At 38.7% G+C, this 13,546-nt stretch overlaps 3 protein-coding genes across 3 annotated transcripts; 1 reads left to right on the forward strand and 2 right to left on the reverse strand.

Annotated features, from left to right (window-relative positions):
* The first annotated feature begins 1,091 nt into the window (after nucleotides 1-1,091).
* Nucleotides 1,092-5,698, forward strand: yem (yemanuclein). The gene is made up of 11 exons (XM_065489282.1): nucleotides 1,092-1,432; nucleotides 1,677-1,796; nucleotides 1,852-1,965; nucleotides 2,021-2,161; nucleotides 2,659-3,004; nucleotides 3,124-3,364; nucleotides 3,417-3,467; nucleotides 3,520-3,663; nucleotides 3,733-3,982; nucleotides 4,626-5,187; nucleotides 5,363-5,698. The coding sequence occupies exons 1-11, from the start codon at nucleotides 1,268-1,270 to the stop codon at nucleotides 5,386-5,388; spliced, it is 2,160 nt and encodes a 719-aa protein (XP_065345354.1). The 5' UTR covers nucleotides 1,092-1,267; the 3' UTR covers nucleotides 5,389-5,698.
* Nucleotides 5,699-6,685: 987 nt separating this feature from the next.
* Nucleotides 6,686-9,503, reverse strand: LOC135943278 (uncharacterized). Its single transcript, XM_065489739.1, has 7 exons — nucleotides 9,085-9,503; nucleotides 8,243-8,420; nucleotides 8,119-8,184; nucleotides 7,867-8,063; nucleotides 7,242-7,352; nucleotides 7,007-7,191; nucleotides 6,686-6,924 (listed from the first exon to the last, which is right to left on the reverse strand). Exons 1-7 carry the CDS (start codon nucleotides 9,298-9,300, stop codon nucleotides 6,807-6,809), a joined length of 1,071 nt encoding a protein of 356 aa, XP_065345811.1. The 5' UTR covers nucleotides 9,301-9,503; the 3' UTR covers nucleotides 6,686-6,806.
* Nucleotides 9,504-11,549: 2,046 nt separating this feature from the next.
* Nucleotides 11,550-13,268, reverse strand: LOC135943028 (uncharacterized). Its single transcript, XM_065489416.1, has 7 exons — nucleotides 13,061-13,268; nucleotides 12,817-12,973; nucleotides 12,510-12,593; nucleotides 12,215-12,414; nucleotides 12,057-12,158; nucleotides 11,817-11,992; nucleotides 11,550-11,714 (listed from the first exon to the last, which is right to left on the reverse strand). Exons 1-7 carry the CDS (start codon nucleotides 13,232-13,234, stop codon nucleotides 11,687-11,689), a joined length of 921 nt encoding a protein of 306 aa, XP_065345488.1. The 5' UTR covers nucleotides 13,235-13,268; the 3' UTR covers nucleotides 11,550-11,686.
* Between the last annotated feature and the right edge of the window lie 278 nt (nucleotides 13,269-13,546).

Below are 13,546 nucleotides of genomic sequence, written 5' to 3' on the forward strand. Positions count from 1 at the left end.
CGGCAAATTTTGGGTCACGTGGGCAGCCGCCAGCCGCCGTTAATCTGGCTAAACTGCGCCAGCCGCCGGTAAAAAGTGTCAAAAATTAAAAATTGCAGGAAAAAATAACGTCTTCCGGCCCTTCAGGCCATTAAGCCAAAAGATTACAAATAAATATTCTTCTTAAAAAAAGCACTATCAAACTTCACATTTTAAATATTGTCAGCCATCAGCCGCCGGGGAAAATAGCCAGCCGCCGCCAGGCAAAAAATTAGGCTATAAGTAAGCTAGTCCCGCCAGCCGCCGCCTCAAATCTCTTTGAATTTCTATGAAAATAACTTAAATGTCTATAATTCTTCCCGTTCTTCCCTACACAATTTGAAGGCGCGTATGCCATCTATGGTGACCGTACCAAATCAATGGGAGGTTTCGCAAACATGAATCAATTCATGCGGTATCTCGCCTAAAATATATCATTTTTACTCTTTTTGGCAATGCGAACGGTTTAAGAAAGCGTGAAATTATTAATCGTATTAATTATATTCTTTTAAGCAAGTCATGTATTTGTATTTCAGACAGTAATTTAGAAAGAATGCCAATAATCCAATTTAACTGCAAAGAGATATTAAATAACTTACCGAGAAGAGATAATGTGATGAGGAATACTAATTTTAAGAATATAAATTTCTGCATGATATTTTTTTTTAAAAAATTGATATTATTTGCCTTACAAGGTGTTAATCGAACAATTCTTTTCTTTAGTTTCATGCTCAGTCAGTAACTTACTCGTCTCTGTATAATTTTTCCGTTACTACAAAATACAAAATACGCAAAATAGTATTATCTACTTTGTGTTTTAACTATTTTATTTCCGACTATTTCAACAACTAACAATAAATAATAAATTTGCCATAAATTATTATGTTTTATTCTAAAATCAGTAAATCAAGTTGTACTTTCGAATTAATTGTGCAACATTTTTGTAAAATTCGCAAGGAAATTTCTTTTTAGCTCATGATTGACGTTTAGCCCGTTCGGCAAAGGAAAGGAAGAGGTTGCCGCTTCCACCGCTCGGGGTCGGTGCTCCCCTCCCGCGGTGAAACAAGCAAACCTCCTCGGAGCTCCTTGGCAAAGTGGGCCGATGCCACCGCGTTTGGGGCCTCCGTATGTTTTGGTGTCGGATAATTCAAAACAATCGTCCAAACCCGAATCAGATTTTTAATTAAACGCGGTGATTGGCATTTGAGGTGATAATCGAGTGGCCGAGATTTGTTTACGGAGCGGCGCGATGGCCCTCAACAAGAAAGGTGACCACGATTTTTCCTCCAAGATGCTGAAAAATCAGGAGAAATCCAAGACGCAGGCGAAAACGCACAGATTTCAGCTCGAGCTCGGTGAATCCAACGAGAAAACGTGTCCTGAATTGAATTACAGGGAACTCGTTGAGTCCGAGGTATTATTCACTTGACTTAATTATTTATTAGTTGTATTTCTCGTGTAGAAGATTGATTTCTTAAATGGAATCTTAAAGAGTTTGCTCCGAAAACATGGTTCACTTCTGCCTCAGGCATAGCATCATCTCAATTAAAAAAAATGCAAGTTGTAGTTTGGTTTTTAGCTTAATAATTAATCAGCTGTTGGTTTGTTTACTATTTTCTGGCTATTGATAAGAATATAATAACAAAATGACGTTTCAGGAAAAGAAAGCGACGAAGAAGTTGGCCACTTTGAAAGATGGCAAAGAAAGTTTCATGGATATTGATGATGAAGAACGCAACCAGATGGAGGCCATGGCACGGAAGTTTGAGGAAAAATATGTAAAGAAACATCTGTATAAACTTTTACGGATTTTTAAATCATTCCATCAATTAGGGCGGATCTGGAACCAACAAGAAAAAGCGGAAAAAGGAGAATCACAATGAGGAATACAGAGATCTTGGTGCCGGTTATGATGACAATGATTCGTTCATCGACAATACTGAAGTGGTGGGTGCAATTAGATGTTTTACTTTTGGAGAAACTTCGATTTGTCATGTTTCAGTATGATGAGATTGTGCCTTGTGAAATGACCACTGCACAAGGTGGATTTTATATCAACTGCGGAGCTCTGGAGTTCAAGCAGGTTGAGGTTGAAGAGCCTCCTTCGGACGACGATGACCAATTAAAAGTCAAAAAGAAAAAGGTATTTACTATCAGATTATTTTATAGCCACTTAATATTCTGGTTAAGGTCATTTAAAAAAAAACACTGCATAGATTGATTTAAATTGTTTTGGTATAAATTTAAATTCAGGTTTTGGTTTGTTTAATTTCCTTTATCTGGAAAATCAAGCAAAACATGTCCGATTTTTCCAGAATAATGATAATTTTAAATTTAAAAAAATATGACTGATTTTATTATCAAAAATTGCAGATCAAAAGTTTGAAATAAAACGAATTTTGAAAGTTTCAAATCCTTTTTCAGACATAAAAGACGTTTTAAAAGAAATTTAAATTTTCTTTTTAACTATTTGAAATTAGTAACAATGGGAAATCTAGAGCTGGAAAAAATTGCATCCATTAACGCCATTACTCAATGTTGATTGATTGAAATGAACCATGCGAAAAAACAAAACCAAACATTTACTTTTAAATATTATGGAGTGGATTTCCCTGCTCAAACTTTAATTTTAATTTTTAGAACACGTCAGCTGCTATCTGTTCGGACTCGTCAAGCGACGACGATGAAGATGACAGCGATGATGACGACGACGATGATGATGACTCGGATGAATCCGATGGCAAAGAGCCTGAAAAGTCTGAAAAGCCAAAGGAAGCTCCGCCAGCGCCACCACCACCGCCAATAGTTGTGAATGGCACAGTGAAGGCGGTGGAAACGTCGGTGATAGCGACCAGCAAGGAAGTCAAGAGCCAGATTTTGAAAAGACCGCCTCCAGACGCGGCCCCCAACGATGTGCCTCCCGTTAAAAAACCTTCTGCCTCTCCAGAAATCATAGATTTGGAGGTGAAGGAAATTAAAAAGCCAGGTTTGTGCCGTTTTATTTATCACAAATTCATTATTTATAACAAACAAATCTCAGGGGTTCTCTGGTAAAATTATCATAATTTATATCCTCGGTTGATTGTTAATTGAATTTGATTGCAGCTAAACCACAAAGCTCAGCCATTAGTCTAGAGACTGCACTCAAAAATGTTCCTGAATTAACTGTAACCATGAAGCCTCAGCAGAAAGTTGAGGTGAAGCCACAACCAAAATGCGTCATAGAACCTGCAAAATCTCAACACAGAGAAGTGCCAAAGGAGAAAAGCTCCAGCAAAACAGGTGGCTTCTTCCATCAACTCAGGGCAGCCGTTTCGTCAGCTGCGCTTCAAAAAGACGATAAAAGGTTAGATGGTTGTTTTGCAAAAGTAATAAATCTGAACCAATTCTCTCCACAGACTGAATAATCAAATGTCCCCACTAGAAGCTCCATGGAACCGAGAAATCTCGTAAGCTTTCAACTTAACTTCGCAATTCAGGCTTAATCAATTTGTGTTGCAGGAATTTGGTTGAGAAGAATTTAGATTTATTGCTCATCGACGGCCGGTTAAACAAAGAAGTGATCGACTCAAAATTCCTGCCGCTGTGGCCTAACAGTTGGATGTTTAAGGATAGCTTATATCAAAACCTGAACAGCATTCTCAGGTACTGCCGACTATGATATTAATTTTCAGCAGATTCGTTCACTTACGAGAAACGAATTTTTTTGAAAAGGAAACTGAGACCCAGCCCCTCAAAATTGCCTCCAACAACCACGATACTCAATTCATCGCAAACCACAATCACCCCTATCCCGCCTAAGCCTGCCAAAGTTCACGGCACAGAGCAGCCCAACAGCCAGCACTCAAGCGGAAGCAAACCGGATAAATATTCGCCAGGCAGCAGGCACCACGAATCGCGAGAGCAGAAAATGGCATACTCAAGAGCGGAAGCGCAACACCATGTGGACGACCTTCTCACTCAGGTACAAAAATAAATCACTCTGTGATTATTTGTAGTGTTTGCAGTAACTCGTTCTAAAAAGAAAACTTTGATTTTGATATGTTAGATTTTGGCAAAACCTTTGGATTCGAGTAGCCTTTTTTGATGTAAAACACACACAGTGATGGAAATTTTTTGATTCAGAGATTTTAGCTTTTTGTATATTTTAAGAGCATAGAATAATTTTTCAAAATTGATTAAAAATCTATTTTTTGATCAGTTTGGCTCAATTATGGTTTGTAGACACGGTTTATTGAGACAAATCGATTGGTGGGTCATTTTTGACGATCGGAAAAATTAAAAACTTCACGCAAGGGTTAGTTCCAAGCTTTGTAAGTTTTTATTAGTTAATCATAGAGCTATATAGAAATTACTATATACTAAACATACTCTTTAAGCTGATAATTTCAGCTGTTTTATTTCACATGTTTTACAGGATCTGTACAAAGTACGAATTTGTAAAAATGGTTCAAGAAAGCAGTTGCAAGCATTGTCAAAATATCTGCACTGTAATACTTAAAAATATTAAGTAATTTGATTGTATATTTTCTGCGTTATTTTCTCTTGGTACCTGTGTGCATTTTATGTCTTGTAAGAAGTTTTGAGAATTTTCTACAAACTTTCAGGTGATCAGAGAGCACCTGCCGTCACCAAAGCCCAGCTCGAGCAGATCTAGTCACATTCCACTCAAGAACGAATCCCGGCAGCTAAAACTGGTGCCCGAGGAGGACCTGCGGGGCGTGAAGCACTCTGGCGCGCCGGCCGTGTCGGTTGACTCTGAGGCGTCCGTGCAGATGGAGATGAAGCGGGTGATGCAGGAGCTGGTCGAGCTGAACGAGCGGCGCAATCTGTTCCCGACACCAGCAGGCGAGTTGGCGGCGGGCGGCTCCAGGGTGCCGACCTCGAGTGCGTCGCGGCTGCAGTTCAACGAGCAGCTGGCCGCCACCTACCACAGTTTCCTGCCGCGCCACTGCGAGGACAAGCAGGCCCAGATGGAGGAGCTCTTCTCCCGCATGCAACAGCAGCAACAACAGATGCCCAAGGGGGCCGGCGGTGCCGACTTCCGCAACCAGCCCCCTGGCGCCTTCCTGCCCAACCAGTTCGGTGGCTTCCAGGACGAGTTCCATAGGCACCTGACTACGGTCCGAAGCACAACTGACCCTCCGTTCCCTCACAACCTGCCCACAGGTAATTGAAACCCCTGCCCCCCTACCCCCAGCCCCACCCGATGAATGCACTGGCGTGAATGTGGACACTATTAGGCCAAAAGCATTAGAAAATTATTTGCAAAGTGTGTGGCTGGCATGCACATGAGCCTCTTTCTCAACCACCGTGTCTGTATCTGTTAACTGTGCCCAAGCAGACTACTCCAAGAGCTGGAAATTCTGAACCGCCCCCCTGCCAAGCCATCACGCTGCCATTGTGAGACGAGCGTGTTTTAAATGCGAGCAGCTGCAAGTGGCTCCACTTATCAAGTCTCTCATCAGTATTAGTTTCCATTATGTACTAATTTGTCTGTGTATGAAAATTGTGTATAGCGTTGGATCAAGCTGCAGCGAGTCACGAGTGTCTGATGAAAATTTCATTTCCACACGCGCGGTTATTATCCTCTCTGATTTTGCTAGAGCTCTCACGTTGTTTTCTTTTTTAGTATTTTTTAAGCATACAAAATAAAATATTTATTGAATATTTAAGCATACACCGAGCTGATTTCATTCCTCTTGTCAAACCAGACCTACAATGGAACCCTCCAATCTTGGCTCAAACCGGTATAGACACGTGAAATGTGAAATTAGATGAAAATGATCATTAATGAAAAGCATAATTTCCGAGTAACGAAACTGATCTTAGTGGTGTCTGATTCCCATAAAAGTGGCAATATTCATCCTATTAGCGCGACAGCTAAATCCTCAGGGATCAGTTTATGCACTGGCAAAAAGGATTTTTCCTGGGTTTTGCAATATCAAACAATATCAACATATTGGACTTGCATTTAATTTTAGTTGAACTTGAAATTTTTTTCAATTTTTATCTCCTTTTAGGAGCATTGTGTTGATTAACGTTAAATTAAGAGAAAACCAATATTATAGGTGGTACGTGGTAGGGTTCGGTATATCAACTTTGATATATCAATTTTGATATGATATTTTAAATATCATATCAATATCATCGTTGATATTTTGAATATCAGAAAATATCAGCTGATATTTCTGAAAAATATCTGATATATCATGATATTTTGGTGTAAAATATCAATATCATCGAAGATATTTAGAATATCATATCAATATCAGATTTTTGATATCGTTTTTGGCGCAAGTACCGATCCCTAGTACGTGGCGCTTGGAGTCACCTTTTAGGTAAAATCTTTGAAAATTGCTGGGGGGAAAAACTCGATCGATTTTTCTTACCAAGAGGAGTCTATTTACCACAAATCTACAAATTGAACAAAATATTATCTTATAAAATTTATAGAAACGTTTTCCTAAAACATTTGTAACAGTCTGTAACACGAAAACTATGATTTTTTTAATTTCGTGTTCCATAATAAAATACGTACGTCACAATAGTGAGTTCATATAATATGCGAGGCAAGAAAATTTCATGCAAGAGTTGGATGAACCCTTGTTAATTAAGGCATTGTTAAACATTGCGCGCGGAGGGGAAATTATAGTCATCAAACAGCTTTCATTTTTCACTCTTCGCATTTTATTAAGTTACCAAAATAGAAAGTTCCACTAGATAAATAACTCTTATGTAAACTAGGATGGGATGACTGGAATAGTGTTTCTTTGCTCGCACGTCATTCAGGGCTCGCTCCTCTTCATGCCTGTCACCTGTTCCCAGGGAGTTAGTTGGTAATTTGATCCCGGCTGGCGCGGTTTGTTCTCGTACCTCGAGTAAACCAACGTGTCCGACTTGCAGCTGAAAAGCGACCGAGGTTAGATTCAAGACCGCAAATTTAGACAAAAAGATTTGTGTCAAGGATGTTACTTTGTAAACTGACCTGCAAGTTTTTTCGTCAAAATAAAATCCCGTGCTGCACTCGCTGGCTTCCCGACACTTGCACTGGCAAGTTTGCATGTCCCACAGTTTCAGCTTGCTTTCCAGGTCGCATTTGTCTTTGTCATCCTTGTTCGTGCACACGCATCTGCAGGCCTTCTGGTTGTACTTTTGGAAAATGTTGCAGTCCTGTTAGCAAATAATGGTCAGAGAGGGTTTAATTTGCACATCTGCGTCACCTTTGCTTTGACTTTGCAAGTGCACTGGCAACCCAAGTGCTCCTCCACGTCGATCACCGTGCTTCTCTGGATATTCGACAGTTTTTCATTTTTCAAGTCAGTTTGGAGCACCTGAAAAGCAAGGTTTTAAGATAGTAAAAAGAAATAAATACACGCAAGAAATATATGAAATTTAAAATAAATATAAAATGGCCAAGCACTGCGCGGAAATTAATTCAAGATAATTAGTTATCATTGAAATTATAAAATAAAATGCAAAGGGTGGCGTATTGAGCCTGTAAATTTTTGTGAGGGAGGGTTGTTGGGAAAACACGATTTCCTCATTTGTGTCCTATTTTTTATTGTTGCACAGCAATTAGTAAAGCCGGACGTTTTCAACGGTCGCAGATTTATAATTCTCTGCAGCTAATACAAGGCTATGAAATTTTATTTTGAAGCTGATTAGGCCTATGAAGGGCCGAAACAGCTGCTGCTGTACATTACGAGAACGTGATTTTTACCTTTTCAAATTTTACTATTAGATGACCATCTTGAATTAATTTCCTGACAGAGAGCTTAGACATTCGTTAATTTTGAATTTCATCAAGACTTAATCTCACGTATTCTGTTCATTTCGATTTCTTACCCTGAAACTCCTCAACCTTGTGATGGTCGGCTCGCAAGTCAATAGAGGAGTGTTGCAGCAGCCGTTGCACCTCGGCAAGCGGATGCAATTAGGGAAGTAAATCGTAAAAGGGTTCGCCGTAGCATTGGGGTTGATCAACGGGACGGTCGTGTTTTCGGGGATGCACTGAGCCTGTCTCGCTCTCTCGATTGCGTTTCCTTGAGGGCGGGAAAATGTTCATTTATTTTTAATTAAAATAAATTCGAAATTTACTTCTTCCTTCTGCAAAGTGTGCGGCTGGCTCATCCCCGTCAATCTGATCAACGCCGCTGAATCGAACTGTGAAAGAGAGAGTGTTAAACATGGAAATTACAATATTAAAATTATGAAAACGCACTTCCGATATCGCCAGCTCTGCCGTTTCTTATTGCAGGATTTCCGGGATCTACGTCATAGAGTCCCGTCACGTTGACCAGTTCTTTATTTATGCTTCCAATTAGCGCCAGGAATTGAAACTCGTCGTCTATTTCGTTCATCTTTTTGTAGAAGTCCAGTGGCAACTCGTAGGGTTCCTCCTGTAAATTCGATTCATGTCATTGCTAACGTGCCTTGTATGAAAGTCGCACGGTAATTATGCAAATTATTCAGAGACAATAAGCGTTGTGCAAGCTTAATGAAAAATAAATTCGTCATTGCAGGTCAAGTAAAAATAATTTAAATTATTTACACAGCTTGAAATGATTCAGCTCAATGGAGTTCGGATCAAAAAGGAATGCAAATTTCAAAACTTTCCCTCATTGAGGATATTTGCTAAAACCGCAACTTGACCGAGACAGCGTGATACAGGGAAAGGTGATACTATGGAATTCTTTCGAGAGCGTGTGTCTGAATCACAAATAAAGAATTTTCTATAATGCGTGAAAAAAATAAAAAGCGCTTAAGGGGTTTAGTCAAGTTGTTGAAATTCAGCCTATTTTCTGCAGTGACACTGAAACGTGTTTATTGGCTTGTTTGTTCCTAAGGCTGAATTAAATTAAATAGATTTATCTCGAAGGGCGAAAGGGCACGAATCCTGCTCTTTAATCCAGGAATGAGGAAGCGTGAACTCTATTGATTTGCCGGTTCATCTTCGAGACAAGCGTTTTTTATATAAAAACAGTTAGAAAACAGATAATCGTAATTTGTACAACAGGCCTATCTAAATTGAATTCTGATAAAACAAAATAAATATTATATTACCTCATCTGGAAAACTCGGCTGCTCCGGTTCCCTGTTCTGCAAGGTTTGGCGCTTTTCGGCATGGCCGCAGGTCGCACACGGGCCCTTCACGCTCGGCCTCCGGTTCGGCCGCCTTGCCTTGGAGCCCCCGGGAAAGATAATGGGGTCATCAGCGGCCAAAATGCACGCGGCCAGGCTGCCGAGCACAAAAATCACACACAATACAGCACTCCTCATTTTCGCGAAAGGTCGAGCGCACGCGTCTGCTCCGCGTGCCCGTCGTGCTGAATGTGAGAAGGAAATCCCTCCTGAACAATCGTAACACTAAATCTTGCGCAAGACGAACACAGCATTTTATATTCCCAATACAACGAACGACGAATTAGTCATTGCGACTGGAGGGCAGCGAACACGCCGAGTGCCACCTAGCGCGAGCCTCGGTGGTCATTTAATTGTGCTCAGCAGCGTCCGGCACGCATTTAAATTAGAGAAAAACACGGCGCCGACACTCCTCGCATCTTATATGGCGCGTCTCCGTTTTTATCTTTGGAAAAAAAATACGAGATGATAATTTTTTATATCTAAATGCTTTGAAACGATCTCGAGAATCACAAATTTCGAGATTTAGTTGGACCGGAGGTTGTAGGAATTTCTTCGCCGCTAGAGAGTCGACCTTGAGGATTCCCTCTACCTGCGGAGACGACCTTAGCATACGGGAGAAAGGGCGCAGTCGCAACACTTCATAAATCATATGGACCCTGAATTACGTATTTGTTATGCGCACTGCAATGTGCACGTAGGCGTATGTTTATTGTTGAGAGTGGCACTGGCACTCGGTGAATCCCAGACGTAATAGAGGAAAAGTATGCAGGTGTGTTATTGATGGGTTGTGATTTATCTCGAGTTTTTCTGCAAACAGCAAATAAAGCTTTGTTTTTAAAACAGCGAAGCAGGGCAACCAAACTAAACAACTAAAGATAAAGCCAATCCGCGCAGGCTGTGATGGTTTTATTTCGCACTTTATTGCTATCTATTTCTACACCACGCAATTCAAGCTTTGATCCTTTTATCTGCGACTGACTTGGAACTCTAAATTACATTTAAAAACGATAAGATAATTTGCCTAAAATGTCAATATTGAGGAGAATATTAAACAGATGCGAATTATAGTCCCTATATATTTTGTTCTATTTGATTGTCGCTTTAGAATAGTACAGAAAAAATTTTAAAAACTTGATTTATTTTTCTTGCTGTCATTTTGCTTTGAATTCAATCTCAACCTAAGGAAGACAAATATTTTTAAACTTCGCCATTTTGTTCTTCTAAAAATATTAATTTTGTTTCCCAACAGACTGTCAGGCAGTTGGCAAAACATAAACGTCCCGCTGGTTGCATACATCTCACAAGGAACAAAGCGATGAAACGTTATTTCAACTTATTAATCCTTTTCCAGTTTTATTCATAAGTGCTGTACATTGGCAGTATTCTGAACAATTTTTGAGCTTCTTTGTGTTTACCTACAAAGAACTACTCTCTTTAATTTTGAGAACTATAGCAGATATATCTGAACTTCTGCGACATTGTTTTAGAAATAAACACATCAGGTTTTCTGCATTCGACTGAAATTTTCCATTCTTAAAATACGAATCTAAAAATAATGTGGTATGTTCTCATGAGAACAATGGATGAGTCACGGAGGAATTGCAATTGACGGCAAGTCGCTGAAATCGGAAATACCGAACTGGAATAATTTTAAGCTCAACGTGCACATATATGGTAGGCCACGTCAGTGTCGCTTACTTTGTCATTTTTTTAGCAACACGCGTGTTTATTCTTAAATTTAGCCGACATATCAAATACAAGTCTTAACAAATACTGACATCATATCAGAGTAAAAACATTAATCTAATTTATTTCCTAATTAACTAAATTTAATTAATGATTAATATTGCGCATATTTATGATGACTAGGTGGAAAACAATTTTAGGGCTTTAAAATGATGTTTAAATTACAATTTTACCTGCAAAGGAATTTAAGGAGTAAAGTCCCGACCAGTACCATAATAATTTCTTAATGTGTTAAATAGGATAGTAAAATCTCTAGATGAAATGATTTTTTCCAAGATTGTACGGCCAGAATATTGAATTAAAAATAAAAAATATTAAGTAGGAATTCCAATATTTTTGGTATGAATCGCCTGTACTGGAAAGAACTTAAAAACATTTTTTAAATTAGGCAACAGTTTTGCACGCACGTTGCGCTGGTTGCATATACTTACATCCGTTATACAGTGCTGAACACAAATTAAAAATTGTTTCCTATTCCTGTTTGAATGAGCAGCTATGAATGGTTGCTGATAAGTCTTTTTATATCAAAATAGCGGAAATTATTACAAATAGTGTCGATTCTAACAATTAATATCAATGAAACCATTTTTAATTGACTTATTCTTTCTCTCACCAGATAATTCTATTGTGTTTAGTTCGAAGTGAATTATTCTGACTGGGTTTTCTTGTCACACATATGATTTATCTGTTTTTAATTATCTTTATTGGTTGATAATAAGTAATAGTATATTTATCCGAAGAATAAAACTCTACGAGTCGTCTTCCTGGCTAACATTCAGCGATTTCTTCGGTTCTTCACACAGCTGAAATAGATGCTTCCATTAGTGTATTACTTACATGAGAAATATAAAAGAAAAGCTGAACATATCAGATTTTTTGGGTTGGTTAAAAAGTATCATTCAAACCTGCAGGTTTCTTCATCGAAAGAGAATCCTGTGCTGCACTCTCTAGTTTCGCGGCACTGACACATGCAAGTGTTTGAATTCCATTTTTTTATAGTGGAATTATAGCAATTTCGCTTCTTCTCGATATCTTTGCACTTGCATGCGCAACCTTCATGCTTTTGCAAGGGTGTACAATGCTGAAAAAAATTAGTAAAAAGAATAATCATTTCATATTAAATATGTATATATATGTAAGCTCACTTCTTTCTTTATCCTGCAGTCACATGTGCAACTCAGATGCTCTTCTAATTCCACTGTCATTAGGAATGCTAAATCTCGATTGAAAGGATCGATTGTATGAACCTAGCACATTCAATAAATATCCAAATAGTGTAATTTTCGTTCAAAATCAAACTTACGTCAAATTTTCTGATTGCGGAAATCGTTGGTTCACACTGTAGGAGGGAATGCTTGCAGCATCCATTACACTGCTGCAACCTCACACAGCTCGGATGATAGTCGACGTTGTGCTTTTGCTTTTTCATTGGTACTACCGGAACCGTCATGTTCACAAGTATACAATCATCCCGTTGAAGGGTTTTCCATGGATCTCGAAAATCTGTGTTTTAGTTAAATGAAAGAAAATATTTTAGGTTCTTTTTTCTATTGAAGTTGGTTTTTAAATGTAGATTCCTATTTTCAATGCTTGCTTACCCTTTTTCTTTCGTGGAATAGAGTGGAATAAGTGTACATCGTTCTCATCATCATCATCATCGTCACCGATTCTTTGTTTTACTGCTGCAATTTATTATGTTTGTTTATTTTCACTTAAAAACATACATATTATGTTTTTGTCAATTGTCACACAAAAATGACATGTCAAGAGATAAAAAAGTGAGAAAGGGCACCACTTGCTTCTGGCATACACCATGTTAAAACTTTACTCTGTGAAGAGCAAAGCCTAAGTGGGCCCAATTTAATTATTTCATGCAAAGATTTTCCAGTATACAATTAAATTTACTTTGAAGCGGCTGGTCGATTCCATCTCCGCTCGCTTCATTTTCTGAATCATAATCAAAAACATCCGGTTTGTTTCTAAACATGTTTAGGAACTGATCTCTAGTTTTGACTTTGCTCATCTCTTCATAAAATTGCGCGATCTTTTCGTCTTCATCGTCCTGAAATCACCACAATATATGCGAGACAGAATATCAGCCGCACTTTTAAATAAACATTGCAATAAAGATTTTTGTTTTATATTCTACCTGAAAATTGGACGCGATATTTCTCTGGTTGTGAAGGACGCCCAAGAGGCTTCGTCCGCCTCTATGATTTGCAACCTGGACATCTGGCTTCTTTTTTCCTTGCTGCACCGTCTTTGTGCCGCTGACGGCCCAAATAAGCAAGAAAAGCACGCACACTTTCCTCATGCTGAACATTTTTCTTCCGGCCCTTACTGAGTCTATCGTGATAAGAGCCTCCAAGAAATGGATGAGAATCGTGTCTAGGTTTGACTTTTATACTCGTGTGGGATTACTCATTTTGTGGTTAAAAGCAAGTTCCTCTAAACGCTGAAAGTTTGCGATAGCGGAAAGAACGATAATTTAAATCGCAAAAATGCAAAATAAATTTTATTGATTGGTAAAACACCGTTCAAAAAATTATTACATTTGAGTAGAAACAAGAATTACTCTGGCTAAGTTTTGAAATTTGATCGAAAATCCGCCCTTGCATTTTATTATTATTAGCAA

Source organism: Cloeon dipterum, chromosome 4, assembly GCF_949628265.1.
Source record: "Cloeon dipterum chromosome 4, ieCloDipt1.1, whole genome shotgun sequence".
NCBI lineage: Eukaryota > Metazoa > Arthropoda > Insecta > Ephemeroptera > Baetidae > Cloeon > Cloeon dipterum.

Coding starts and splice junctions, on each gene's coding strand:
- yem (XM_065489282.1), top strand. CDS start 1,268: ATGGCCCTCAACAAGAAAGGTGACCACGATTTTTCCTCCAAGATGCTG. Junction 3,365..3,416: donor CTTCAAAAAGACGATAAAAG/GTTAGATGGTTG, acceptor TTCTCTCCACAG/ACTGAATAATCAAATGTCCC. Junction 5,188..5,362: donor CCCTCACAACCTGCCCACAG/GTAATTGAAACC, acceptor GTGCCCAAGCAG/ACTACTCCAAGAGCTGGAAA.
- LOC135943278 (XM_065489739.1), bottom strand. CDS start 9,300: ATGAGGAGTGCTGTATTGTGTGTGATTTTTGTGCTCGGCAGCCTGGCC. Junction 7,353..7,866: donor CAAGGTTGAGGAGTTTCAGG/GTAAGAAATCGA, acceptor CTTGCTTTTCAG/GTGCTCCAAACTGACTTGAA. Junction 6,925..7,006: donor TTTGACGAAAAAACTTGCAG/GTCAGTTTACAA, acceptor GTCGCTTTTCAG/CTGCAAGTCGGACACGTTGG.
- LOC135943028 (XM_065489416.1), bottom strand. CDS start 13,234: ATGTTCAGCATGAGGAAAGTGTGCGTGCTTTTCTTGCTTATTTGGGCC. Junction 12,594..12,816: donor AATCGACCAGCCGCTTCAAA/GTAAATTTAATT, acceptor AATAAATTGCAG/CAGTAAAACAAAGAATCGGT. Junction 11,715..11,816: donor TTCGATGAAGAAACCTGCAG/GTTTGAATGATA, acceptor CATCTATTTCAG/CTGTGTGAAGAACCGAAGAA.